At 49.8% G+C, this 26834-nt stretch overlaps 1 protein-coding gene across 2 annotated transcripts in view; it reads right to left on the reverse strand.

Annotated features, from left to right (window-relative positions):
- Positions 1-4859, reverse strand: part of BAIAP2L1 (BAR/IMD domain containing adaptor protein 2 like 1) — a 76072-nt gene extending 71213 nt beyond the window's left edge. Inside the window, exon 1 of one of the 2 annotated variants that reach the window (XM_070414352.1) lies at positions 4588-4859. In XM_070414352.1, the coding sequence (XP_070270453.1) occupies positions 4588-4638 (51 nt within the window). In that variant the 5' untranslated portion in view covers positions 4639-4859. Of the gene's footprint in view, positions 1-3946; positions 4016-4587 lie in introns of those variants that run through there. The other variant, XM_070414350.1, reaches the window with a different exon arrangement.
- Positions 4860-26834: the final 21975 nt, after the last annotated feature.

Here is a 26834-nt window from a genome sequence, read left to right on the forward strand (position 1 = left end):
ACTCGTGTTATCCTAGTTCTAAAACCTCTTTCCAATCAAGAAAAAATGTTATGACTAAAAAAGACATCGACTGTTTGGCTTTGTATTTCCATTTTCCCCAAACAAAAAGCTACAATACTGGGCTGTTCAGTTTGATATCACTACCTGGCAACCCTTCTGCCACTATCTGGCACACCAGTCTTACTATCCCCCTCCTTTTAGTCACCATGGAGCCAAGAGCAAGTTGTCCGGGCTTCTGCACACCCCATTTTTATCTTCAGCATACCTGAAGAAAGTGTGATGGGAACAGATGAAGATATTAAGCACTGTGTAAAGCTACAGCAAGGAACATAAAAGGCAATTTAGAGATTCAAAAGCTAGACCTGTACAGCACAGTCTGCACTGGACACCATCCAGGCAGGGATTTTCACTTCCTCTCCCTCTCCCCAAATAAATCCAAGTGGAGAAAATAAAACCATCAAACAAGCAAACAAAATCTAGTATACATGCCTAGACTGCTTGCTTTACCCAGTGAAACAAAAGTACTTTTTCTCATAAAAAAAACAAGCCAATGACAATGAATTACCAGAATGACAGTAAATGTTACTGACATCTTAGATCACCAAATTATAAAAGATATTTGTTTTGTGCATTTGTTAGTCACTAAAACTAAATTACTATACAAAAATGGAAGGGACTGAGGCTGGAATGTGGACACTGGTCACACATAGACTTCGGGACTCAGTTTCTTTCTTATATTAAAAGAAATATTTTTAATTGATTTTAGAGGAAGGGAAGGAGGGAGTGAGGGAGAGAGAGAAACATCGATGTGAGAGAGAACTATTGATCAGTTGCCTGCCGAAAGCACACTGATGGGGATCAAATCTGAAACGTGGGTATGTGCCCTGATGGAGAATTGAACCCACCACCTTTTGGTGCACTGGATGACACTCCAACCAGGGCATGGGACTCAGTTTCTTAATGGTAAACAAATAAAATTTATAGCCACCCTAACGGCTGATGTTTATTTAGAATGAAACAAACACTCTATAAAAAGTGTCAAGGCAGGGTGGGAGCCTAGCATAAGATAGGTGCTTACTAAATGTCCATTTATTCAACACATATGCACACCTACTATGTGCCAGGACCTGTTGTACTATGTACAACAGAACAAAGCTCCTTTCCTTTGGGAGCTCACATTCTAGTTGGCATGGGAAGACAGACAAATAAATAAATACGTAGACCCTATGGCAGTAAGAGATATGGTGGAAAGGCAGTTAGGCAGGGTTGCAAGATGGATGGCGTTTTCTGCAATTTTAAAGAGCTGTTTGAGCAGGCCACTCTGAGAAGGTGATATTTTTAAAAAAAAGACTTCTGTGTCCCCTCTCCCCTCCTTTCTTTTTTTAAGTATCATTTCCCCTTCACTGCTGCTTTAGCAAGATTAATCCCTAATGATGTCACACCCATCCCTCCTCATCTTCCTGACTTTAACTGTTCTAACTTCTAGGAAGGTTGTGGTTACTCTTAATTAAGGTTTGCTTTTTTTAAACTTTACTTCTTCCTCTTACCACTCAGGCATATACTCATCAGAAAACCATGCAAAGTTACTAGCAAGCTACAAATTATGGGCATACTATAGACTGAAGTGTGGGGAAGGGGAGGGACCTTTAATTTAATTCTTAATTAGCAACAGCAACATTACTTGACATCTTGGGGCTTATTATCATGCCATTTGTTTGTGAAGTGGTAAAACACACAACCTTCGGGGATTTAGCATGGATCTCCAGCAATCATTTGTCTAAGTGTATGTTTAGAAAACTCTGCAATGTGTAAATATTTAAAGATATTTGACACTGCATACTTTATAATCCCCATTTTCTGTAAGAGTTTATTCCTCTATTTCAAAGTTGGAGAAATTTGAGTGTTAAAGAAAACACCTAAAACCCATACAAGCAAGTCATAAAATCTCATTTGCAGGTGGCTTTTGTAAATGCACCTGCTTAGGTTATGGTTGGTTCTATTAGTAAAACACTGTAGATTGCTAGGTAACATAAAAGGAAGTCCCTTTTTTAAAAGAACTAGCTAGCTCATCACACTGCCAGATTTTTTTTACCATATTAGGCTTAAATTGTTCTCAGCTTTGGTAGTGGAGAAGCGGCCCTGGGAGCAAGAACCCAAGAGCAGGAGGTAAAAGAATTTCAGGCTTTCAATTGAAAGTAAAATTTTACTGTGCATTTCTATCACAGCCAAGGCATGAGATAGCAGCATTCACTTCAAAGATTACACATAAACTTGTTGTCTAGAGCTATAAATTCGTATTCCACCATCTCAACGTAAAAAAAAAGCCATGATCCTAAGACATGAACAAGGAAATGGTGATTAAAATAAATCAACAGACATCTGTGAGCTTTCAGTATGTTTGAAAACACCTGGGAAGGAAAAGCCACGAGGCCTGTCCTGGTCTCTGATCTTCAGTGCTATAATCTTTCAAAATATGAAAATTACTCACCCTGCCTTACATCTGCAAATACATATAATCAAAACTATGAAATCCGCACTTCTCCCCTCCTGCTCCAGTTCCTTGGCAACTGCACAGGCCAAAGTGGTTGGCACTGCCGGCGCCGTAATGCACTGGAGTATACAGCCCCTCCACCCAGTCATCACTGAAAGTGAAAGTTGGGAGTGCGTGGAGGAAAAAGCAAAGCCATGTTCCTTCCCATGAGAGCACCTGAGTGCCTGTCTCCAGTTATCTCCACTGGGACCGGGAAGACACGCGCCTGACTCTCAGAGGCAGGGGGAGGGGCATATGTGGGCTCACTTAAAATTTTTTTATTGATTTTTTACAGAGAGGAAGGGAGAGGGATAGAGAGTCAGAAACACCGATCAGCTAGCTGCCTCCTGCACTCTCCCCACTGGGATGTGCCCAGCAACCAATGTACATGCCCTTGACTGGAATCGAACCCGGGACCCTTCAGTCCGCAGGCCGACGCTCTATCCACTGAGCCAAACCGGTTAGGGCTGGGCTCACTTTTTAAAGCTTTCGTGGCCCTGTGGAAACTTAGAGTCTGCCTCCAATCTGCAATGTCTGCATTCCTCAATTACATACAGTTTTTCCAAACTTAACTGACAGTCATCAGCGTAGCTGCCACTCCCCGAGTCTAAGAGGAAGAATGTTTCCTTCACACCCTCGGGAAAGACCCCACACGTCCGGTCCGGACCCACCATCGTCAGGAATATTCAAACATTAACCCCCGGACAAACGTTAAACTTTAACACTCACATTTCTGGAATTTCGAAATGCCCTCTATTAAAGCAAACACACGAGTAAGGAACAGATTTTGGTCACAGTGACTTCCTGAGCCCCCAAATGCTGTGTCTGGCTACAAGTTGTAATTCACATGTTTGTATTCAGACGAAGGAAATACAATTTTTTTTTAACTTCCAAAGATCCATTAAGAATATATTTTCACGCTCTTTTGAAATTATTATCCAACAACAGTCAATCCACTCTTATTTCAGGAATTCACGCAGACCTTGCAAATCTAGAAGCCACATTTTAGGGGTAAAAAAAATTTTAAAAAGTCTATAAAAATGACCATACTGTGGGCCCTGAAGATGACTGCAAGGGAAATTTGGAAAACTAAAAGTCTCGGGGAGCTAGCCCCGCGGGCCTCAGCCGACTTAAAACAAACGTTGTTTTGTATCCTATTAGGAACAGATGATTAGACGCGGATCTCATTTCCACCGGAATCCACCCATAAGCGCTTCAAGTTCTCAACCTTCCTCACCGCGACCCCGTCATACAACAGTTCCTCCTGTGGTGGGGACCCCCAGCCATAAAATCATTTTCGTGGCTCCTTCATCACTGTCACGTTGCTACTGTTAGGAATCGTCATGTCAATATCTGATATGCAGGAAGTGCTTTCAGGGGTCGCGACCCACAGGTTGAGAACCGCTGGAAACTTACTCCGCTGGCCACGAATCCCAAGTCTGTGTGTTTCTGGAAAAATTCTCCCACCATAAACGCCAGTTTTAAGAGCATGACCCCCAAAGCGTTCCTTAAGGTCCGGTCAATTCCATGGACACCCGGCTGCTCCGGACCCGGGACTCACCACACCGCCGGCGGGTCAGAGCCCCGCGGAGCGAGAGGCAGCGGGGAGCGGGGAGGGGGGGAGGGAGCGGGGGGGGGGGCGGAGGCGAGCGGAGGGTCGCGGGGAGCGGCGCGCGGGGCAGTCCAGGGCCCCCCTCGCTCCCCCCCCCCCCCCCCCCCCGCTCACCTGGTGCGGCCACGGCACCTGGCGCCGCTCCGCCCGCTCCGCGCAGCCGCCCTCCGAGGAGCCGGTGGGAGCAGGACGTGGCTCCCGAAACGGCACAGACCTGCCCGCCTCCTCCAACTCCCCCCACAAACGTCGGGGTGCAAACTAGGAGCTCCTCGGGCGTCCCCAGCGCCCGGAGCGAGGGGCGGGGAGGGACGGCGATTCCCTCCTCACCCCAAGGTGAAAAAGCCCAAATCTGCCCGGCCCGGCCACGCGTTCCCTCAGCCTCGAACCCCGAACCACGGCGGGCCCCGGCTCCCCGCCCCTGGGCCCCCTTCCCGGGCCCGCGTACCCGGTAGGTGCTCTCGGTGAGCCGGTTCACCTCCTCCGGCCCCTTCGACATGGCTGCAGCCGCCGGGCGGGCGGGCGGGCGCGGCCGGGCCTCGTGGCCGCCCGACCCTGGGCGGTGGGAGCTCGGGGGCGCGGCTGAGGGGCCCTCGAGAGTCGGCCGCCGCCACAGCCGTGGGCCCGCGAGAGCCGGCGCGCGTCTCCAGCCGCCCAAGTGTCAAAACTCGCCGCGCCGCGGGAAGACCGTGAGGAGCTAAGGAGACGCGGCCGACGCCAGCTGAACGAGCGGGCCCGGCCGGGCGGCCCCACCTGAGGCGGTGGGGGCGGGGCCGAGGGGCGGGGCGAGGCTGTCCTACCTGAGGCGGTGGGGTGGGCGGGCCGAGCCTTGGGGGAGGTACACAGCGGCCTGGGTGGGCGGGGCGGCCGGAGGGAGCGTGGCAGGTGGGCGGGGCCTGGCGTCCGGGGTGGGCGGGCCGAGCTTTGTGGGAGGTGCATAGCGGACCTGGTGGGCGTGGCCTAGCGGCAGGAGTGGGCGGGGAGGAGGTGAGTTGGGCCGAGTGGGCGGGGTGTCCCCACCTGTGTTGCACCCGCGGGGACAGCCAAGCTGTGCCCTGAGCTTCCGGCAGGGAACTCCTGGTGACTCAGAGACCCCCGCAGGGCGTCGATAGCTCAGGTTTCTGTTCTGCTTGGGCAGGACCTGCATCGAACGCGTTCAGGCCTCCTAGAGCCGTCTCTTGTCCCACTCTGAGCTGGTCTCATAGGCCCCAAGACCCACTCTCTCCCCACGCCCAGCCCTGCCTTTTGTGGACCGCCGGAAGAGGGGCCCACGTCCCCCAGTTGCATTTGATTTCCCCTCTTGACTCCTTCCTACGCACCCCTCTCGCCGCTGACCCCAAAGATCTGAGGGATACCGCCTCCCCTTTACCCCCCCCCCCCCCCACACACACACACACTGGCTTTTATAGATGAAGAAAGGAAGCCTGCCACTTGCACTTTGGGAAGCTCCACATATATAAAAAATTAATAAATGCCAAGATCTGGTGACAGGAATGGCAGTACCTGTTTAAACTTTACATTAAGAATGGCCTTTAGCCCTAACCGGTTTGCCTCAGTGGATAGAGCGCCGGCCTGCGGACTCAAGGGTCCCAGGTTCGATTCCGGTCAAGGGCATATACCTTGGTTGCGGGCACATCCCCAGTAGGGAGTGTGCAGGAGGCAGCTGATCGATGTTTCTAACTCTCTATCCCTCTCTCTTCCTCTCTGTAAAAAAAAAAAAAAAATCAATAAAATATATTTTTAAAAAAAGAATGGCCTTTAATTCAATGCAACTTCACCATGCTATTCACAAGACCGTTACTAGATCTAGAAATCGACGTTGAGCTGAGGTGTGGAGGCAGCTCTTCCTTTCAGCACTCAGAGTCTGAGCAGGTGCAGTGGCGCCTGCGCTTCCTGTTCTGTCCCCACAACTAGCGCCAGCACCAGCCTAGATTCTGAGGACCCAGAACAGGCTTCTCCCACCTGGAACCACCACTCGGCATCTGAGACGTTCACCCAACAAGCTCGGCAGGAGGTTATATTTTGATTTTTAAAAACTCCTGACTGGCTGGGCCAAGGTGGCTCAGTGGCTGAGTGTTGACCTGTGAACCAGGGGGTCACGGTTTGATTCCCCGTCCAGGCACATGCTTGGGTTGCAGGCTCAATCCCCAGTCTCTCACTGATGTTTCTATCTCTCTCCCTTTCCCTTCCTCTCTGAAATCAATAAAAATATATATATTTAAAAACCCAACAAACTTCTGTCTGGGTGCAATTGCATCTTTTATGGGCTGTTAGGATATGAGGCTCCTGTGATAAAGTTCACTGGGAAATGCACACAGAGAAAGCCATATGTGGCCCAAGTGAACTCCAAGCGTATGAGATGCTGCTGGACTTAGAACAGAAACCAACACTTGGACTCTGGGACAATGTTATCGGCTTTGCAAGCTGTAAAACGTGGTATGCTTAGCAACCAAAAGCTTATGTGTTCCTACATGTTGCGGGGGAATCACACATCAGTTCTAAGTCTCAGGCAGTGGAAGCAGCTGCCTCTCTTGTGAACAAGTTTCTAGCATCGGGCTCATAAGATTAGCCCGATGGGTTTCCTTATATTGGGCCTTATCATTACCGCGGTTACATATGAGGCTTCTCCAGAATGTCTGTCGGTTTTTATTTACACTTGAAAATCACTGCCTCGACTTTGAAGGTCACCTGTGCCCTCTGATGAGTGGGGTCATTTGAGCTCAGCTGCAAGGCAGTCAACCAAAGAACTGGAAAGAGAGCAGAGGCGTAACCTTTAACACCCTACAGCTCGGCAGTGTGATTTAGAGCTGGAAGAGACAGGTTAACAATCCACTACAGAACCAGCAAGCAGCTCTGATGGCCCAGTTTGATTGCCAAAGTTGGAATATGATCGAAGGACCAAGTTCATAATCATATGCAAATCTTCAATCAGATATTTGGCTATTGCAACTCTCCTTTATAGAAACAATTTCCCGGGTAGGACCATTCTGCTCCTTTAGAAGTCTTTGAGAATCGTCACTTCTTGGTTGGTACTGACATTAAGAGTAGTGCCATTTAACCCCAAGCTCAGTGCTTGGCATATTGTTACCAGGAATCCCCGGTTGGGCTCGGCCTGCCTGTTGCTGTGTCCAATAATGGAGGCAGAGTTGAATCATATTAGGCATTTATTGAGAAGGCTAGCCAACCAAGAAGACAGGGCACTTACGAGCATCAAATCCTACCTCCCAGCAAAATTCAGGGGACAGAATTATAAAGGGGAAGGGGCTGGGGTGAGGAATGCAGCTACATGCAGGCCTGGGGGTCGCAGACCTCAGCTATTGTAATTAGTCATCAGGCGATGAGATGAGGTTGATGAGATGATGTTTTGACTCCTGGTGGGTCCTGACCATGCTTATTGGTTCTGCTTGCTAGATTCACAGCTGAGTCACCTCCTCAATCGCTTCATACAGGCCTTTAAAGGAAACTTTTAGAAAAACTTAACTCCCTATCCTATATAATAAAGAGCTAATATGCTAATTAGACCGAACAGCAGAACGACCATCTGGACGACTTTCTGGACGAAGCCAGGGCTGCGAGAGCCAAGCCCCTTGCATGAATTACGTGCATCGGGCCTCTTGTTCTCATATAAGAAATCTAACCCCCTATTCACATAAGTATATGTGTTCTAAGATTTAAAATAATATGATTACTTTTCAGATTAATTCAGGTGCTCTATCTATTAGATTATAAGTACCCCCCTATCAATATGGGTGCCTGGCAGGTGTTTGTTGAACAAAAGAACAAGTGAGCATTGAAGATCTATCTGCTCTGCCAGGGGCTCTGCTGGGGTCGCAGGAGTGCAGAGTGCACTGGGCTTGCCCCAGGCCTTTGATACGTGCGCAGGTGGTAGAATTTCAGGAGCACGATCATGAAAGCTGTAACAGAGGTACAACCCTAAGTGCTGTGGTGTCAAAGGGTGGGTGTGGTCTCAAAAGGCCGTTTGAGGTAGATGCTTCAAGTGTGTTTGTGAGTTTCACGTAAACTTGAAAATCCACAGTGGTAGTTGTCCCAAGACTTCATGATGCTCGGAGTGAATGGAAGTGAACCAATAGGAAGGAAGGAATGACTCAAGAGAAGGTGAGCAGGTGGCTTTAATGGTTCTCATCATCTAGAGTCTCGCTCGATGTGGTGACATCACAGAACTCTTTCAGGCCAGGCCGGACTAGGGAAAAAAAAAACAAAGAAACAGACATGCAAACAAAAAACCGTCCTCTGTGTGTGGAGAAGGCCATGTAGCCACTCTCCAACTGCCCAGAGCAGAGGACTGAAGAAGAGCTGGCCTGGCCTCCCTGGAGACCAGTACCATACCCCACAAGGGGCAGGCCACCAACATTGCTTTCCTCTTTTAGCGCCTGCTTGAGTTTAAATAATTGAAAATCCTCTTTATGTTAACAAAAGTTGTAAGATGCAATTGCCTGTGATAACATCAATGAAATTTTGAAAGCCATGCTGCAAACACGCTCTGGTTTTGAGGTTGATGTCTTTTTCTGAACCAACTGTGGGGCCTGCAGAGGGGCTCGCTGCCTTGATGGACGCTCTGGGATGTCCGTGTGAAAGCTACTATTCTGTGACAAAAGAGGTCCCTGCTGATAACAGCAGTTTGGGGCCAATTCCCCTATAAAATACCAAGAGAAAGAGTGTGAGAGGGGTACGATTTCTATATGTAGCTAAATTATCAGTCAATAGTACGTGTTTTTAGTCTGAAAAAGCAAATGTGAATTGAAAACTCATTTACTTTCCTGTAACTTTCTTTCAATCCAGGAAGCATTAACTTCTCTAGCATGCCCAGTTCATTTCTGCTGCATAGTTTTTCACTTAACTGTTGCCTCTGCCTAGAACGTGCTCCCCTTGCCCCCATAGCATTTTTCCATAATTTGGATTTCAGCCTAGTGCAACCTCAGTGAGGCCTTCCTTAACCACCCAGATTCAATAAAAATCCTTGGCAGAAGTCTTCTGATCCATGAATATGAATGTCCTTCCATTTTTTTAGGCCTCCTTACATTTTTAAAACCATGTTTTGTAGTTTTTAGAGTATAAGTTTTACATGTCTTTTGTTCAATTTATTCCTAAGGGTTTTTTTTCCCCCATGCTATTGTAAATGGAACTGTTTTCTTATTTTCATTTTCAGATTGTTCATGATGAGTGTATAGAAATAGAACTGATTTGTGTATATTGATCTTATAACCTGCCACCTTGCTAAACTTGTTAATTAGTTCTAATAGTTATCAGACTGAGGAAATTCCCTTCAATTCTTAGTTTATTGAGTGTTATCACGAAAGGGTGTTGGATTTTGTCAAATGCCTTTTCTGTGTCTATTGAGATGATCTTGTGGTTTTTGTCCCTTAGTCTGTTGATTGGGTGTATTACAATGATTGATTTTTGTAGGTTGAATCAACCTTGCATTTCTGGATTAAATTCCTCTTAGTCACGGTGTCTAATCCTTTACATTATTGCTGGATTCAGTTTGCTAATATTTTGTTGATGACACTGTGTCTATATTCATAAGGGATATTACTTTGTTGTTCTCTTGTGATGTCTTTGGTTTTGATATTGGGGTAATACTGGCCCAATAGAAGGGGTTGGGAAGTGTCCCCTCATCCTCTATTTTTGAAAAGAGTTTGTGAAGAATTGGTATTTACTTTTCTTTAAAATGTTCGGTAGAATTCACCATTGAAGCCCATCTAAGCTTGAACTTTGCTTTATGGAATATGCTAAAATTGCTAATCTGCTCTTTCGTTATAGGTCTTTCAGTTTCTTTCTGAGAATGTTACTTCCTTATGGTTTCTATTCCTTTATCTCTTTAATTATTTACAGTATTTGTGTATGGTCTCTACCAGATATCTCCGTGTGGTTTCTGTTTGTTTTATTTTGTTTGGTTGTTTATTGTGTCATTCAGCCCCCGTTGTGCCTGCTGATTCTTTACTATGGTGGATCACATCCTTTCATTATTTTTATTTTGTATTATGAAGTCATCTTTAGTGGCGACTTGCCGGAAGCCAGTCCATCCTTGCTGCTTGACACAGTCGCTGCAGGAAAGAAACATCTGCACAACATATGTTTCAAGGGACCTGGCATATATAGCATATTGTTCTTAATATGTTTGCTCTCCTTAGCGCCATGTGTTTTAACCAAGGTCACCTCTCCGAGAAAGGTTGTTTCCCCAGGTGGGGATTTTTCCCTGAGGTTAGGGAGGGGATACAACCCCTTAACTAAGTGCCAGGCGGGTAGTTAATCACTTTAACTACAAACAATTACGCTTAAGCTACATAATCTTTACTCCCTGGAATGGAGATAAGAAACGCCCTAACCTTTGCAATAGAAATTGACAGGATTAAAATCAACTGGTATAAATACAGATGTAACAAGACAATAAACATCAGTTCCTAATCAGATCCTAACCAGAACTTGGCTGGAGATCCTGGCTAGAGGTCCTGGCTAGGCTGCTGATCAACTGAAGGCTGTCTCCGTGTCATTCCTTCTTTGCCAACTCCGTCCACACCTCTGGGGACCACTGGACCCGCTGGGGTTGGGCCCCAGCAGCGACTCATTATGTCTGTAAGAACCCTGTGGGCCTGGCTTGTGAAGTATTCCTCCGGAAAAGTTTTGCATTCATTCCTGGTAGGCATTCCACGGAGGAGTGTAAAACTGAGATCGAGCCCTGGGTTCATTTCTCTTAGGATATTATTATTTTCTTCTACTAAAGGTCTCAGTGAAGTCAAACTCCTCCGTCCTCCCCCTCACGCCTCTCTTACTGGCACGCAGGCTTCTGAGGACCCCACCTGCACGAATAGGTCTTCGTGTCTGCCCCCCATCTCGCACAGGGCTCCAGTCCCCACACAGGTGAAACATGCGACGTTTGCAATGCCTGACCGACCACTGGGGCCCATTTCCAGCTCCAATCCTCCCATCCGCACCCACAAGGCCCGCGTCTGCTTCAGGGCTTGGTTTCCTGCCCTTTGTGTTTTTGAGACAGGAGATGTTTCCTTTTTTCCTGCAAACTCAGCTATGCGTTAAAATAGTTTTGTCGCATTTCATCCATAACGTTAACCATGTGTAATTGGGGGATTCTGGGTCTTCCGTCTCCCAGACGCCTGAAAGGGCCTTTGTAGTTTGCCCTGGAGACTGCTCCTGGCGCGATAAGGGCCGGGCCAGGAGGCCAGGCTCCCGTTCCTGCCAGCCTGTCTCGGTATGTAGGACCGGACGAGGTATTTTTTCACGTCCTGGTCTCAGTTTTCTCACCTCTGAAGGAGGGTGGTTGATCTTCCAGTTACTTTTCGTTCTGAAATTGTCTGAAAAAGAATTTCTTTTGACGTCTATTCCCAGCACTGATTCGGAGCTCTCTCTTATCTCTGGGCGCTGCCGGCCTCTGCGAAGCGAGGCTGTTTGCCAGAGGCCGAGATAACCTGCACATTCTTTCCTTTTCCAAAGGCAGGAAGGGAGAGACACTGGGCTGCTGCCCTGAAAACTCCTCAGAGATATGGCTTCCAGGGTCGATTTGTGGAAGTGGATCTGGCTAATGTCCACTGGCCTTGTCTTGATTGTTCCATGGGAAAGCAGCAGCAGAGAAAGTTCCAGACTTCTCCTAAGCCAGCGGTTCTCAACCTGTGGGTCACGACCCCTTTGGCGGTCGAACGACCCTCTGACAGAGGTCACCTAAGACCATCCTGCATATCAGATATTTACATGACGATTCCTAACAGTAGCAACATTACAGTTATGAAGTAGCAACGAAAATAATTTTATGGTTGGGTCACAACACGAGGAACTGTATTTAAAGGGCCAGAAGGTTGAGAACCACTGTAAGCAGACTTGTTTTCTGTATTTAGCAAATTCCAAACATCGACCACCTCTGCAAATTTCCTCTTCACTAGACTGAAATCCTTTCACGGAATACCCAGTGTTTTTCCTTGATACACAAGTGCAGTAAGTTCTGGAACACGCCTGGAGTGTTTTTACAGAAATCTATCGAGCCAGATAAACAATTCTCATTTTCTTCCCTGTTGCCACTGTCACCGCTGCGAAGGCAGAAACTGGATTGTCAAGCAGTTCCCCCAAAGTGAACAGCAGGGGGTGCTCAGGGATGGAATAGAATGGAATTTTTTCCATTAGGATTTGACTTTCAACACTTTCTCTTTCAGGGAGAGCCAAGGCCTGCCTGCCCCTGAACTTTGTTTGTCTGACCCTGCCCCACCGCCCACCTTATCACACGCCCGCGTTTGTGTCCACGCACCTGCCAGGTGCCACCTCACCACGTGGGTCCCTGCAACGTTGCCCTCTGGCATTTCCAGTGCATTTTTTTCCAGAACAGTTCAGACCTGCTGTAACTTTTCCCTGTGTCTATAACTGGGCCTCCTCTCTGACTGACTCGGAATTTCCACGGATCTATGGGAGCAATGCACGATGAGAGGATGCGACTGTTTTGCTAAAAGGGGAAGCATTAGCCCCGGGGATCTTGAAATTCAGCATAAAACGAACTTTTTTTCATTAGGCAAATGCATGCAATTATAAATAATTAACCAAAAAACCTTGAGCAGTAATTTGTTTCTTTAAAAATGTCCCCAATATATTGACATTGACCAAGAAGCACAAGAAGGCTTAGGAATCAATGGAAACTCTGCTGAGTACAGAAGGCAGCCTTCGCCACTTAAGCCGGTTATAATGGCCATTAGTATGCCATCAGCAGGTATAGAAAACTTTTAGCGTGCACTTAGCTATGAAGTCAGGCGCTACTCCGGGCCCCTGACCGGGGGAAGTGCTTCACTACTTTAAAAGTCTTCCACCGCGTGCACTCGCCAATGAACAGCACGCACGCGTGCATTCTTTGTTGTATTGAGAGACATCTAAAGTCTGTAGTTGCTGTGGCCTTGGGAAGGCGACCGGCAGAATAGGACTCAGATACTCAATCCCCGATCCTTGTAGAGGCGCGGGAGGGCACACATCTTGATTTTGCTGGTTTCCCTGGCAGAGGAGTGGCGGCATAGACGCAGTTCCGGCCACAGAGGGCAAGTAAACAAAGATCTGCTGAGAGGGTAAAAAGTGAACAGTTGGGGTTCAGGCAGCCCCCTCCCCCATCACTTCCTAGAAAGCAGAGGTGATGTCTGTGCAAGAAGTAGCCACCGTCTTGCAAGCTCGAAGCAGCGAAGGAGGCTGGAATCAACACGTTGAGGTTAGCAAGTGGAGAGGGAGAGAATGGACAGCACTGAATTTTGTGTTCTTTTAAAAAATATATATGTTTTTATTAAAGATCTCAGAGAAGAAGGGAGAGAGATATCAATGATGAGAATCATTGATTGGTTGCTTTCTGCACACCCCACAGAGGGGATGGAGCCCACAACCCAGGCATGTGTCCCTGACAGGGAATCAAACCGTGACCTCCTGGTTCATAGGTCAATGCTCAACCACCGAGCCACGCTGGCTGGGCTGGGTTTTCTGTTCTTTGCAACCGAAAGCCTTCCCAAGTGACATCTTTTGTTATTAAAATTGGGAGGATTTTGAAGTCCACACACAAAAATGGAATGAATCTCCAAATGAAAAATCCAAACAGCGAGAAAAGAGCTTTTTGAAATTTTAATACGTTTACATTTCTTTATTTGGGGAGTGGCCATACTTTGGAGATAAAATAAAAAGACCCATGGATTGCAGAATAAGGATAGGATGATAGAGACAAAGGGGGGGATATTATTAAAATTGGGACTCTCTAGGGGAAATCCCCTATTATCTGTGAGTTTACATCCTTGGGCTACTTTGTAAAAGTACTTTCATCGAAGAACAAAATTTTACACCCACTTTTCCAAGAAAAAGATTTCTGAATCACTTTCAACTGGTAAAGACTAATCACCCGCTTTGCTTTTGAGTCAGTTATTGTTCCCACAAAACAACAGCAGCAGCAACGACCGTATCCCCAGAGGCGCCGAATGGGAAAGCATTCTGCATTGTTAATAGCTAAAATGTTGATCCATCTCCGGGCCTGTAATTGAGTTCATAATTCCTGGAGGATTTCTCCCAGTGCAATGGCTTTCTTCTAAACACAACAGGAGAGGAGATTTTACAACGCAGTCATTCAGAGCTCCTTAGCTTGTGAAACGTTCGGCTCTTCGATACCAAGCAGACAAGATATCTTTGTGTCTGCATTTCCTCTCGTTCTGATTGAGCTAGATGCTGGGTTGTTGAGTAGACTCTTGAATGCAGGCTCATGGGTTCTTCCTCTGAGTAGAATCAGCATCTGGGAGAAAGAAGTATGTGGGGCCCAGCTGGCATGGCTCAGTGGTTGAGCATCAACCTATGGACCAGGATAAACATGTCAAACTCGCGGCCCACCAACTGCAAGTATGACATGCTTGGACCAGGAGATCATGGTTCAATTCCTGGTCAGGGCACATGCCTGGGTTGTGGGCTTGATCTCCAGTGTGGGGCATGCAGGAGGCAGCCAATCAATGATTCTCTCTCTCTCTTTTTTTCAACGATTCTCTCTTATCATTGATGTTTCTATCTCTCCCTTCCTCTCTGAAATCAACAGAAATATTCTATATAATAAAAGCCTAATATGCTAAGTGTCCGACCATTCGTTCGAGCGTTCGACCGCACTGACCAACAGGGGGCAGATGCTCCAACTGGTAGGTTAGCTTTGCTGCTGGGGCCCAGCCAATTGGGACTGGGCAAGATGGGCTGGACACGCCCTGGAGCCCTCCTGCAGTCCCTCCCCAGCCCTGATTGTGCACCGGTGGGTCCCCTGGCATGGCCTGTGCCCTCTCGCAATCCAGGACCCCTCGGGGGATGTCGGAGAGCCAGTTTTGGAGAGCTAGGCCTCTAGTATATCTATAATAATAAAAGCATAATATGCTAATTAGACCAGACAGACAAACAACCCTCTGGACGTCATTCTGGATGTCCTTCCGGACGAAGTGTGGTGGCAGGGGCCAAGGCAGAGGCGGTAGGGGTGATCAGGCTGGCAGGCGAGCAGTTAGGGGTGATCAGTCAGGCAGGCAAATAGTTAGGGGCAATCAGGCAGGCAGGCAGAGATGGTTAGGGGCCATCAGGCAGGCAGGCGAGTGGTTAGGGGCCATCAGGCAGGCAGACAGAGTAGTTAGGGGCGATCAGGCAGTCAGTCAGGCAGGCAGGCCGGCCAGCGGTTAGGAGCCAGTGGTCCCGGATTGCAAGAGGGATGTCCGGCTGCCCGTTTAGGCCTGATCCTGCAGACATCCCCCAAGGGGTCCCAGATTGCGAGAGGGTGCAGGCCAGGCTGAGGGACCCCTTCTCCCCCATGCATGAATTTCATGCACTGGGCCTCTAGTATATATTTAAAAGTAATTGGAGCTTGGAATGCCATCATAAGCCTGGCAGTGATATCAGAGTAGCCCCACACTCTGGGGTCTGTCCCCACTGTGACTTGCTGACAGGGGTCTCCTCTGCCATTGACATGAGAGACGACAGGGTGCCTGCCATGGTGGGGAGGACCTAGGTCTCGTGAATTTAGTTTCTATCTCAGTGATGACAATCCCTGGGTGACTTGGAGCAAGTCACGTCCTGTCCCTGGGCCTCCCTGTCCTGATCAATAGGAATGGGGGTGGACAAGACTCCAGATGACCCTGAGGGTAGTGAGGGGCCTGCTCTCCCTTGTGGCACGTGTCTAGAGATGCCGCTACCCAGCCAGGCTCCCCCTTGGAATACACCGAGTCAGGAGCAGCTGCGCAGCCCGCCGGTCACCCTGCCCCTGGAGCTGCTGGCAGGAGGAGGCCTGGGCAGCTGGGCTACCTTAGTGGAGGCTGAGGGGGGACCATGGGTCCCCATTCTGAGGCTGCAGCCTGCTCCCCGCTCTCTCCTTTCGTGTCTGCCTTTGATTGCCAGATCATTCCACTGTCAACAGAGATTGCAGCTCATGCCAAGATTGGTTGGCCTGCTCCTTCACCCCACCTTCAGGCTCCAGCCTGGTCGGTAAAGTCACGTGGGCTTTTCACACGCCTCACAGGTTGTGCCACTACCGTGTAGATGCATTTCAAGTTATTATTATCACCATCATCATCACTATTTTCTGCAGAGTTAACGCTTTTTGTATTTTTTTTCCTGACTCACCTGGATCTAGCCATTTCTGAAGCCATTCTTTTCCCCCTAAGGCAGCGTTTCTCAACCTGTGGGTCGCGACCCCTGAAAATACATCCTGCATATCAGATATTTACATTACGATTCATAACAGTAGCAAAATTACAGTTATGAAGTAGCAACAAAAATAATGTTATGGTTGGGGGTCACCACAACATGATGAACTGTATGAAAGGGTCTCGGCATTAGGAAGGTTGAGAACCACTGCGTAAGGTATTTATTTATTTCTCATTTCTCCACCCTCCTCCCTTCTGGCAAACCATGAGCCTGTTCTCTATAACACGTCCTGATTCATTATTTTTCTGGTGACCCACCCGATCTGAGTCACTGCCCTGTAGCAGTTGTGATGGTAGAGAGGGGACAGTCACAGAGGGACCAGGTGACAGGTCGGAAGACACGGTTCCTGGGCCACCAAGGGCTCCAGGCCACCAATGGGAGAAGACTGCTTCGGAGGAAGCCAGGGACATGCTGTTGGGACTTGGGCCCACACTTAAGAGATCTTAGTTTCCAGCTAGATTTTTTCCAACCTGGCTTTGCCTTCTCTGCTCTCTGCCTTATGCAATCATTGCTCTGGGCCCGATTTTGCTGCCGTTTTCTCACTTGAGAAATGGTAATGAGATGCCGTGAGATTTCCACACCTGGCATCAACGGAGGCCGCTGCCGGGGTTCCACTCCAGCTTAGCCCTCCAGCGACGGGGTCCCTCCCGGGAGGCAGGTTCTCCCCTGTTTGGGTGGGTCAAGGCATGACTCACCTTGACCAGCAGCTTGAGTCACACAGATCAGCTAGCCCCACGGAGGTGATATTGCCAGTAAACATGACCAGTCACGGGTATGGAGGCCGCTCTGTTTGCCTTGGAGGTAAACGCCCCCCTCCCCACCCCTCCAGCCTCTGCCAGGAGGGACAAGGACACCAGCCTGTGGGTGTTAACTCTGTGCGATGACAGGCCGATGACAGGCGTCTGTGACGGGGCCTGAGAATCTCAGGGACTTTGCTCCAGTCATTGAGGAGGGGGGTCGGGGGTCCTTGGCTGCCGCAGGGAAAGGACGCCAGGTGGCGGCTGTCCCTGATGGCTGGTTGGCTACCTGAGGCTGGGTGCTGTCTCCCCCAGGTCCCTGTTTTTCAAAGCCCAGCCAGAGAGGCCCCTAACACTCTGCCCCTGTCCATATGTGTCTCAGCAAAAAGATGGTGGGCTCTGGGGGGAGGGGAAGGACGCAGGGTCAGCCCCTTGCTCCCTGCCTCATCATGGCAGGGAACTCACACCAATCTTCTCCCCCAGGAAGTGAAGTACCCGCAGGACTGGAGTTGGTTTTTTTTTGTTTTTTTAAAAATATTTTTATTGATCTCAGAGAGGAAGGGAGAGGGAGAGAGATAGAAACATCAATGATGAGAGAGAATCACTGATAGGCTGCCTCCTGCATACCCCCCACCGGGGACTGAGCCCGGAACCCAGGCATGTGCCCCTGACCGAAATCGAACCCGGGACCCTTCAGTCCGCAGGCTGATGCTCTATCCACTGAGCCAAACCAGTCAAGGCTGGAGTTTCTTCAGGGTCATGCCCTTCTTGGTTATGCGTGGTATGCACAGGACCCCAGGCTCTGCCCCAGGCCAGCTGGCGGGCGTGGTCCCTCAGGGCTCTTGGGAGGGGGTGGGAGTGGGGGGGGGTGGGTGGGGGGGTGGGGATGAGGCATAGGATCTGTCACCTGCCCTGTGAGCCCTACCATGGCCCGAGGCAGATGGAAAGATCTGAATCTTTGTTTACCATTATCTTTTTTGCCCTAATTTGGATTTTTCCAAAAGTTTGCCTTTTTATTAATATTTTTATTGATTTCGGAGCTGAAGGGAGGGGAGAGAGAGATGGAAACATCAATGATGAGAGAGAATCCTTGATCAGCTGCCTCCTGCACTCCCCCTACTGGGGATGGAGCCTGCAACCCAGGGAATTGAACTTCCACCTCCTGGTTCATAGGTTGATGCTTAGCCACTGAGCCACACTGGTCAGGCATCTTAAGATATCTTTAAAAAAATTTTTTTAAAATTGATTTCAGAGAGGATGGGAGAGGGAGAGAGAAAAAAACATCAATAATGAGAGAGAATTATTGATCAGCTACCTCCTGCACACCTTCTACTGGGGATTGAGCCCACACTGGGGCATGTGCCCTGATGGGGAATCAAACTGTGACCCCCTGGTTCATAGGTCAACGCTCAACCACTGGGCCACACCAGCCGGGCTTAAGCTCTCTTGATGACTGAGTCATTTGGTGCTCCCTTCAGTTTGTGCTGAGTCAGCTGCCTCCCTCACCTCACTTGTCCAGTCTTGTTCCCAGTTGCTGTCAGGGAATCAGAGAGGTATAGCTGGACAGAGCAGGCGACCCCCCGGCAGCTCGGCCCTGGAGCTCCATCCTGCCCTGCAGGGGAGACGGAAAGTCCTGTCTTGCTCCCTGGTTTGGATAGACTTGGACAGCTGTCATCGGGACTCAGGAGGGCGGGGCCTGTGCCGGGCCCCCTGGCTGCCCTCTGTGCCCACTAGATGGCGCACTGGCTGCACAGGAGAATGTGGCACACCTCCCCTTGGAGGTTCCAGCTTTTGAGAGTCACTTGCCAGCCTGGAGAGCACCTGTTCATTCGATCCCCACAGGCAGCCCAGTTCCCAGATGGGGAGACTGAGGCACGGAGAGCTGAAGTGACTCACCTATTGTCGTTCAGTCCTTAGTTAGTATTGGCTGTGGATTCTGGCATTGTACCTGACATACCTCAAATCCCTATCTTCCTGGATCAGCTCTGGATCTATTTTATAATTTTTTTTAATCCTTACCCAAGGATATGTTCTTATTGATTTTTTAGAGAGAGAAGAAGGGAGAAGAGGGAGAAACATGGATGTGAGAGAGAAACATCAATCGGTTGCCTCCTGCACATACCCAACTGGCGATCAAATCTGCAACCTGGCTGGAAATCGAACCGGAAACCTTGTGGTGTATGGGACGATGCCCCAACCAACTGAGCCACCCGGTCAGGGCTTCATCTAGTTCATAGGCACCTTTGACAACCTGGTGAAAGTTCTAGGACTTCTCCTTGGGAAAAGTTTGAAAATAATTTCCTGAGCTTCAAGAATAGCACAGAAACGGATTAAGAACCTCCTCTCTACGTGTTTGCAGTGTGTTTGGTTTGGGGGCTGGAGGCATGTCTGATGGGTTCAAGGAGCAGCGGAGGGGAGATGTGATGAGCCGAGCGCAGGTAAGGTCAGAGAAGTCACAGGGCCTTGTTGTGGGAGCCTTGTCACCAGGTAAAGACCTGCCCGTGTTCTCTGCGTGAAAGAGGGAGCCCGCTTAGGGATTTCCACCCAGGTCATCATATGATTTATGTTTTCAAAGGATCAGTCTGCCATCTGAGCTGAGACTAGACAGTGAGTGGGGTGGGGGACAGGGTGGACGTGGGGGGCTAGTAAGAGGCTACAGCATGGTTCCAGTGACAGCTATTGGTGGTTTACGAGGGGTGGTGACAGCAGGGGCGGTGAGCAGTGGTCAGATGGTCAGATCTGGGATATAGTTTGAAGATGGAACAATGAAGTTTCCTGATAGATCAGGTTGGTGATGGGAGGGGTCAAGGCTTCTGGCCTCATAAAACAGAGAAATGGCATTGTCATCAGCTGAGGAGGGGAGGTTGCAGATGGAGCAGGTGTTTAGGGGAAGAGCAGGTGTTTTGGCTGTTGAGTTTATATGGCTTAGAGCCCTGACCAGATGTCTCAGTTGGTTGGAGCATCGTCCTGTACCCCAAAAGGTAGTAGGTTTCATTCCTGGTCAGGGCACATACGTAGGTTGCAGGTTCAATCCCCAGTCAGGGAGTGTATGGAAGGTGACCAGTCAATGTTTCTTTCTCTCTCCCCCTTTCTTCCCCCCCTCTCTCCCTCTCCCTCCCCTCCTCTCTAAAAATCAATAAAAAAAAAACAACACATATCTTCAGGTGAGGATTTAAAAAGAAAAAGGAAAAGAGACATTTTTTAAAAAGTGGACTAGAGCCCCAGAGGAGATGTGTGTGAGGCATTGAATGAATACGCCTGGAGTCGGGTGACTGTAAAGTTGGGAGTCATTGATGGAAGGATGGTGCCAACAGTTAAATGTCTTAAAACACTTCGGTTGGTTATAAAGAGAAACTCAAGAGAGTTTCATGCAGCATCGCGCACTGGGCTTCAGATGAGTCGTATGGACAACGACGCGGCTCAGGCAAGTGAGTCTGTTCTCTCCGCTTTGGGGATGTCAAGGACGCGGTCCCTTACATCATGCAATGCTCCCTCTGTCGTAAGAAATCTCATCTCTTGCTAAGTCCTGGGAACAGCTCTGCTCTCCCAGGAAGTGATATGCTTCCCTTTTTCCCAAAATGAGCATCACTAAAAGACTGGGTCTCTTTTCCCTTCAGCTGCCGGGGAGCTCCGAGCCAAATTCAAAACTCAGCGGTAACACATTAACCACTTGGGTCTGTAGAGCCTGCATATTTGCGTGTTCACTTTACCTTTAATACCCAGTTTTGGTTTTTAATTTTTACTTTCTCACATGTGCTCTTTCCAGAGTCATTTCAAATCTATATTGAATGAGGAAGAGTATAAAATAGAGAAGGAAATAAACATAATTGAATAAAGTTGCTTTTTAATAACAACAGAACTCATTGTTTTAAAGTAAAAAAGATATTGGAAGTTTGTCTCCAAAGTAATTTTCCATACGCAGAGTCTTATCTTCCCACTGACTTTCATTATATTGAAAATGTGTCCCTCAAGGACAAAGAATTCTACTCCCAAAAATGTTATAACAATCCCACTTTCAAATTGCAGCAAATACTAGTATGTAAAGTCACACATTTTAAAGAACGAAGCTATCATAAGATACTGAGAATAATATGCAAAATGAGTCACAAAGTGCAAATGCAGAAAAGCACAGTTCTTACGTCTGGTGCAACGACTGCGAGGTGGCAGGAAGAGGAACGTGACTTTTCTTACCGGACACGCTGCTCTGTGAGGCTCGGAGGCACAGCCTTCCTGGGACCCACGGACGCCGCGTGTCCCAGACCTCAGCTGGCCTCTCGGACCTTCACTCGGCCACTCACTTAAAGCTCCTGCTTCATTCGTCTGTCAACCTTGGTTCTTCAAGTCAGTTCTGTAGCCAATTAGCTGTGGCGTAAGGCCAATTTGCTCCGAGCCTCAGTTTCCTCATCTGTAACCTGAGGAAGGCCGGAGCCCAGGCGGTTCCCAGCCCTGCCGGCCCATCAGAAGCACCTGGGCAGCTTCCCGAAGTCAGACGCTGCTGCACCAAAGAGCCCATACTTTCAGTTCCAGGTAAATTAAGTTCTAGAACAGGCAAACCCTCTTCTCTGATGGGAACAATCAGAACAGTGGTTGCCAGGGGAACAGGAGGGGGTGTCGCCTGGGAAGGAGCAGGAAGGAACTTTCTGGGGTGACAGTGCTGTTGTCTTGATGGGAATATGGGTTGCACCGGTGTGTGCATTTGTCAAAAGCGATTGGATGGCACATTTAAGATGTGTGCATTTCACTGTATGCATATTGACCTCAACAGAAAAGAAGGGCTGTAACCAAACAGTGGACTCTAGTTAATAATATCTGTGCTAGAGTGTGTAGGGGTGAGTTGCGCTGATGTTACAACTCATTTTGAAATGCATCTCCCCCCAAAAAATACACAGCTTGTTGGATGGGTAGAGGGAGGGTTGGGTAGACATGTGACAAAGTGAGCATAATAAAATGTTAATTGGGAAATTCAGGTGGTGGGTACATGGGAATGTACTATAAAATTCTTTCACATTTTTATTGAGGTTGGAAAGTTTTTTAAAAAAAATATATTTTATTGATTTTTTACAGAGAGGAAGGGAGAGGGATAGAGAGTTAGAAACATCGATCAGCTGCCTCCTGCACACCCCCTATTGGGGTAGGGGGATGTGCCTGCAACCAAGGTACATGCCCTTGACCGGAATGGAACCTGGGACCCTTGAGTCCGCAGGCCGACGCTCTATCCACTGAGCCAAACCGGTTAGGGCAGAGGTTGGAAAGTTTTTAGAATGAAATGTTGGAGGGAAATTCGGAAGCTGGTACCGTATGCCCATATTTATTACATCGGGGTCTTTCCCGAATGAAAAATTCTACCACGTGGAGGGAGATACGTTTCTTTCTCAAGGGTAACAGGTGTTAAGCCATTCATGGACAGAGATACTGGGGAGAAATGACGCATCGGGCGAGTGTTGTTTTTTACTCCTGACGATGAATTGATTGGGCTGCAATACTCCCACAGGTAGCGATAATGGGAAAGGCCTGGGCTTTGGGCGCCTGGGCTTCGTTGTCATGGCGTTTGCTGCTAGGGCCGCCCGGCCCCTTACTAGTAGTGGCAGCACCTGGTGCAAGTTTGGGGCTGGCCGCTGCAGAACTTCCACTTGCCTCAGCCACCAGGGGGCGCTGTCACCCTAGCAGTTGGCCTGAAACTCCCACACTGTTCAAACCCCACAGCTTGAAACGGTGTTTTCCTCTGGGGGCATTACAGGGCTATTCCCATCATGCCTTGCTTGTCTTCTTAATTCGGCCACCCCCAAAGCATCAAACCTCCAAGTCATGGACCCTCTTTCCTCTCTAATCTGACAAACCCCCCCCCCCCCCCCCATCCTTCTCACCTTCTCAGTCTGGACTGACGGCACCACTAGATCAGTGGCCAGCAAGCCCCCTCCAGGCGTGGCCCCTTCTGGGCAGGTTCAGCTCCCTCTTACCTGACTCATCTCCTCGCCCCGTGCCCTCTCCCGTGGGGCCTTTCTTCTCTTACCTCCCCCGCACCCCCAACCTGCAGAATCTGAGCTGGGGCGGCATCCTCCATGCTGCTTCTAGGACATTTCCCGTGTGTTCTCACTCAAAAGTCAGCCACTCACCTGTTGTCCCTCTGGGTGGCTGCCGTCTGTCGGTCTGCTGGTCACTCACTGAAGATTTCCGCTCCTGACCAACCGTCTCCTCCATCCTCCTGCCATATTTCAATGACCCATGTGGGTGGCCATCCCGCCCCCTGGCCTATCGCTACCTTGACGTCCTCACCTCCAGGGATCTTCCCCACACTCCCACCCAGCCACCCTTCCCGTGGTCACACCCGGAACCCTGCCATGTTCTAGCAGAGAGACCCAAGCAACCCCCACCCCCACCTCATGCCACCCCACCGGCTTGCTGGCCTCCCCAGAGGGCCCACCATCTCCTGGCTGGTCCTCCCTTCCTTACTCATGGTCCCTTATTTAGCCAACTCCCTCGCCTCTCTCTCCTACCATCGCCCCCCGATGAGCAAACCCCAGCACGGATGACACACACTGGCTGGTTCTCTTCCCACACGCAGGCCGCCCAGCATCCCGGGGAAATCGCACCATCAGCCGGGCTCCCTTCACTCTACTAGTAAATTCACCATCAGGGACGTCAAAGGAGTGGGCGCCCCATGCTGCCCGCAAGCAAGCCCCCCACTTTCCGTAGGCTCGCTCTCCCACTCTCTGCAACAATGACTTCATGCTCCCCTCTCTCCTCCAGCCCCCGAGGGCCTCCTTCTGCTTCTCAGAAGCCCGAATCTCCACCTGCATCCAGACATGAGAAGCCGGCAGCGTGAGCTCTCTGGTCTGTGCGTCTCTCTCCATCCCCACATCCTAAGAGGAGAATCCGGCTTCTCTCTGAGGCCCGCTGCCCCTCCCCTAGCCCTGGGTCCCACCCTTCTTGCTCACTAGAGCTTGTCACTCTCCGTGTACCCCTGTATTCTTGTCAACGGGAAGCTTTCACCAGAGGGCAGAGAACTAGCTTTTTGGTTGGGGACCGAAATGTCACTCAGTTTTCTGTAAAAAGGAATTTTTCTAGTTGCCACCTGACTAGGGATGAGCATGGGTGGTTGGGTGGGGGTGGGGCTGAGACTTTTTTAAAAAGAAACTCAGAGTAACTTCTGTTTACCTAGGGGCTGAGAGGATGGAGGTTGCCAAAGGCAACAAAGAGTTATTCTTTTTTTTTTTTTTAACCTGGAAATAAAAAATCACCACGGCAGATGAACCAGATGAATCATCGCTGGCGCTGACCTCCAGGTGAGGGCATTGTGAGGCCGTGGGGCGGCGTCCTGGGGGCAGTGTCTGCGCCTGGCGGGGACTGGGCTTGCTCGGTGTGAAAGCTTCATTTTCTTTTCTCAGATTTCTTTCTTGCACGTTTCCGGCCTTGCTCACCTCCCATGTCTTCCCGGGCGTCACTCACATTCTCACTTCGGATTCTTCACTCTTAGCATCCCCTTTCCTTCTTAAAAACTGTATTTCTCTCTGCGCCCAGGAAGACCAGGTGGCCAGCGCCCAGGGCGGCTCCGGGCCCAGGTGGGTTTGCTCAGCTGGAGGCAGAGTCCGCAGAGCAGGACCGTGCTGGCGACTCTACGGAGAACAGACCTCAGGCGGGGAGGCGAGGTCGGCGCGCTGCTGCCAGCAGCTGGGCCGGAGGTGATGGGTGAGGGAGAGAAGAGGCGTTCTCCTGTTGGGCACAGACAATGTCACGGCTCACCAACCTCGGACCAGGCCACCCCGTGACCACGATGGATCAAGGCAGCCACGAGACCCCATAGGGAGAGCATGCCTGCACACGGACAAAACCGGGACGCCGTTCCAACCACACAATGAACCCAACTTCCTCCATCCTGGCTAGCGTGACTCCTCTTTTTAAAAAATGCAATCACAGCTCTGGCTCCGTCCTGTCCATCCTCTAGAGAAGAATTGTTCAGATGCCCCATCATCGCTTTTCCCCTGATTCCCGATGGCATCCAACCCGGAGCGAAGCCGTGCTCCCCTGAGCCCTCCCCAAATCACACAGCAGACGCCCCAGGCCTGTAACAGGTCCCACCTGAGATGCCTCGGTTTCCCCCTTGTGTGTGGTCTCTCTCTCCTGGTTGGTCATTGTCAGCTGTGCTCCTGGTGGTCTCTGGTTGAAGGGCAGGTGGCTTCGTGGTTCGGGGCTGTGCAGGCCACCGCCGCACTCGGAAGGGCCCTGCACTAGGATGCGTGCTGTGCTGCCGCCACAGTGAAATTCTTAGTAATTTTTGCACGAGGGGCTCCATCCGTTCACGCTCCATGGGGCCTGCAAATTCCGTAGCCAGTTCTGAAGAGCCCCGGCAGTGGCCAATGGCAGAGTGGAAGAGTGGGTGCAAGAGTCTCAATTTGGTGAACATATACTTCCTATCACATGTTAGCAAGTAGACACGGGATGTTTCTTTTAAAAATATTTTTTTATTGACCTCAGAGAGGAAGAGAGAGGCACAGAGAGATAGAAACAGTAATGATGAGAGAGAATCATGGTTGGCTGCCTCCTGCACGCCCCCTGCTGGGGATCAGGTATGGGGCGCGGCTACAGTGTTGGGACAGGTTCAAACCTTGGACTGAGGAGAGGGCACAGTCCTCTCATTGCCACATGCAAGTCCCAGCTTGGAGGGCAGAGCCTTCCCAGCACAATTAGCCAACAGCTGTCGTTGTAAGCTTGAACCTATAGTCCGAACACGTGGCCCCACGTGCCTGGGTGATAAAGTTCAGGTGCATGTAGTTGAGTGGGAGTGAAACCCACGAGAATGCTGTAAACATCTTGATCACGCCCCTACTTTGCCTGGTGGCATCTGCTGTAAAATAGAGACATGGCTTGTGGGTGAGGGCGCTGTCCATCAGAGGGGCAGCGTCCCACCGAGACCCAGCTCTCATTCTCTTGTCTGTCTTTTCTAAGCCTTTCACTGCCCCCCACTCGGGGTCACTGAACCAGGCTGAGCTGGCATGAGTATGCCATGGCCGTGCCGGCTCCCCCCAATCAGGGATTGAGCCCACAACCTGGGCACTTGCCCTGTTCAGGAATGGAACCGTGACCTCCTGGTTCATAGGTCAACGCTCAACCACTGAGCCACACCAGCCGGGCAAGGACGTAACATTTTTTAAAAGAGGGAGACTCGATATTGTACAACGGTTTTGTAAGACATTACCAACGAGGGAGGGGGAGAGTTGAGCAGAGGGTGTATGGTATCTCTCCATAAAATTTCTTATAACTGCACGTGAATCTACAATGATCTCAAAATTAAAATTTTAATTAAAACATGTGGTGACCCACAAAATCTCGATGTGAGTGGAATGATTGGCAGCTCCGGGAAGGTGTTACCCACCCGTATTCCTCAGCTCCTAGATGTGCCCGGAGCTTGGGGGCTGCTGGCACAGGTGGTCACGGCCCAGTGAAGGGACTGTGCCTGGCGTCTGAGGGACAGCGGCAGCAGCTGTGGCACCTGCGTGCCCTTCCTAGAGCTCCCCAGGTGGGGGCTGGGCGGGCGGGGAGGCCGCTCATCTCTCAGGGCCCTGCCGAGGGACGGGTTGAACTTGACCGAGGAAAGGGCCTTGGGCACTCGGCTCCTCTAGCAGTTTCAGGGTCACCTCAGCAGGAGGACAGGCCCGGGTGCTTTGGGCTCGGAGGCCGTGAGCAGCAGTGGAGGCCAGAATGACTTCTGTGGGTCCCCACTTCCAGGCTTGATTAGCGAGGCTGGTTCCCGGGGGACGGAGCGGGGGAG

Source organism: Myotis yumanensis, unplaced genomic scaffold (assembly GCF_028538775.1).
Source record: "Myotis yumanensis isolate MYYU_CA2020_CCGP unplaced genomic scaffold, mMyoYum1.0.hap1 SCAF_5, whole genome shotgun sequence".
Taxonomy (NCBI): Eukaryota; Metazoa; Chordata; class Mammalia; order Chiroptera; family Vespertilionidae; genus Myotis; species Myotis yumanensis.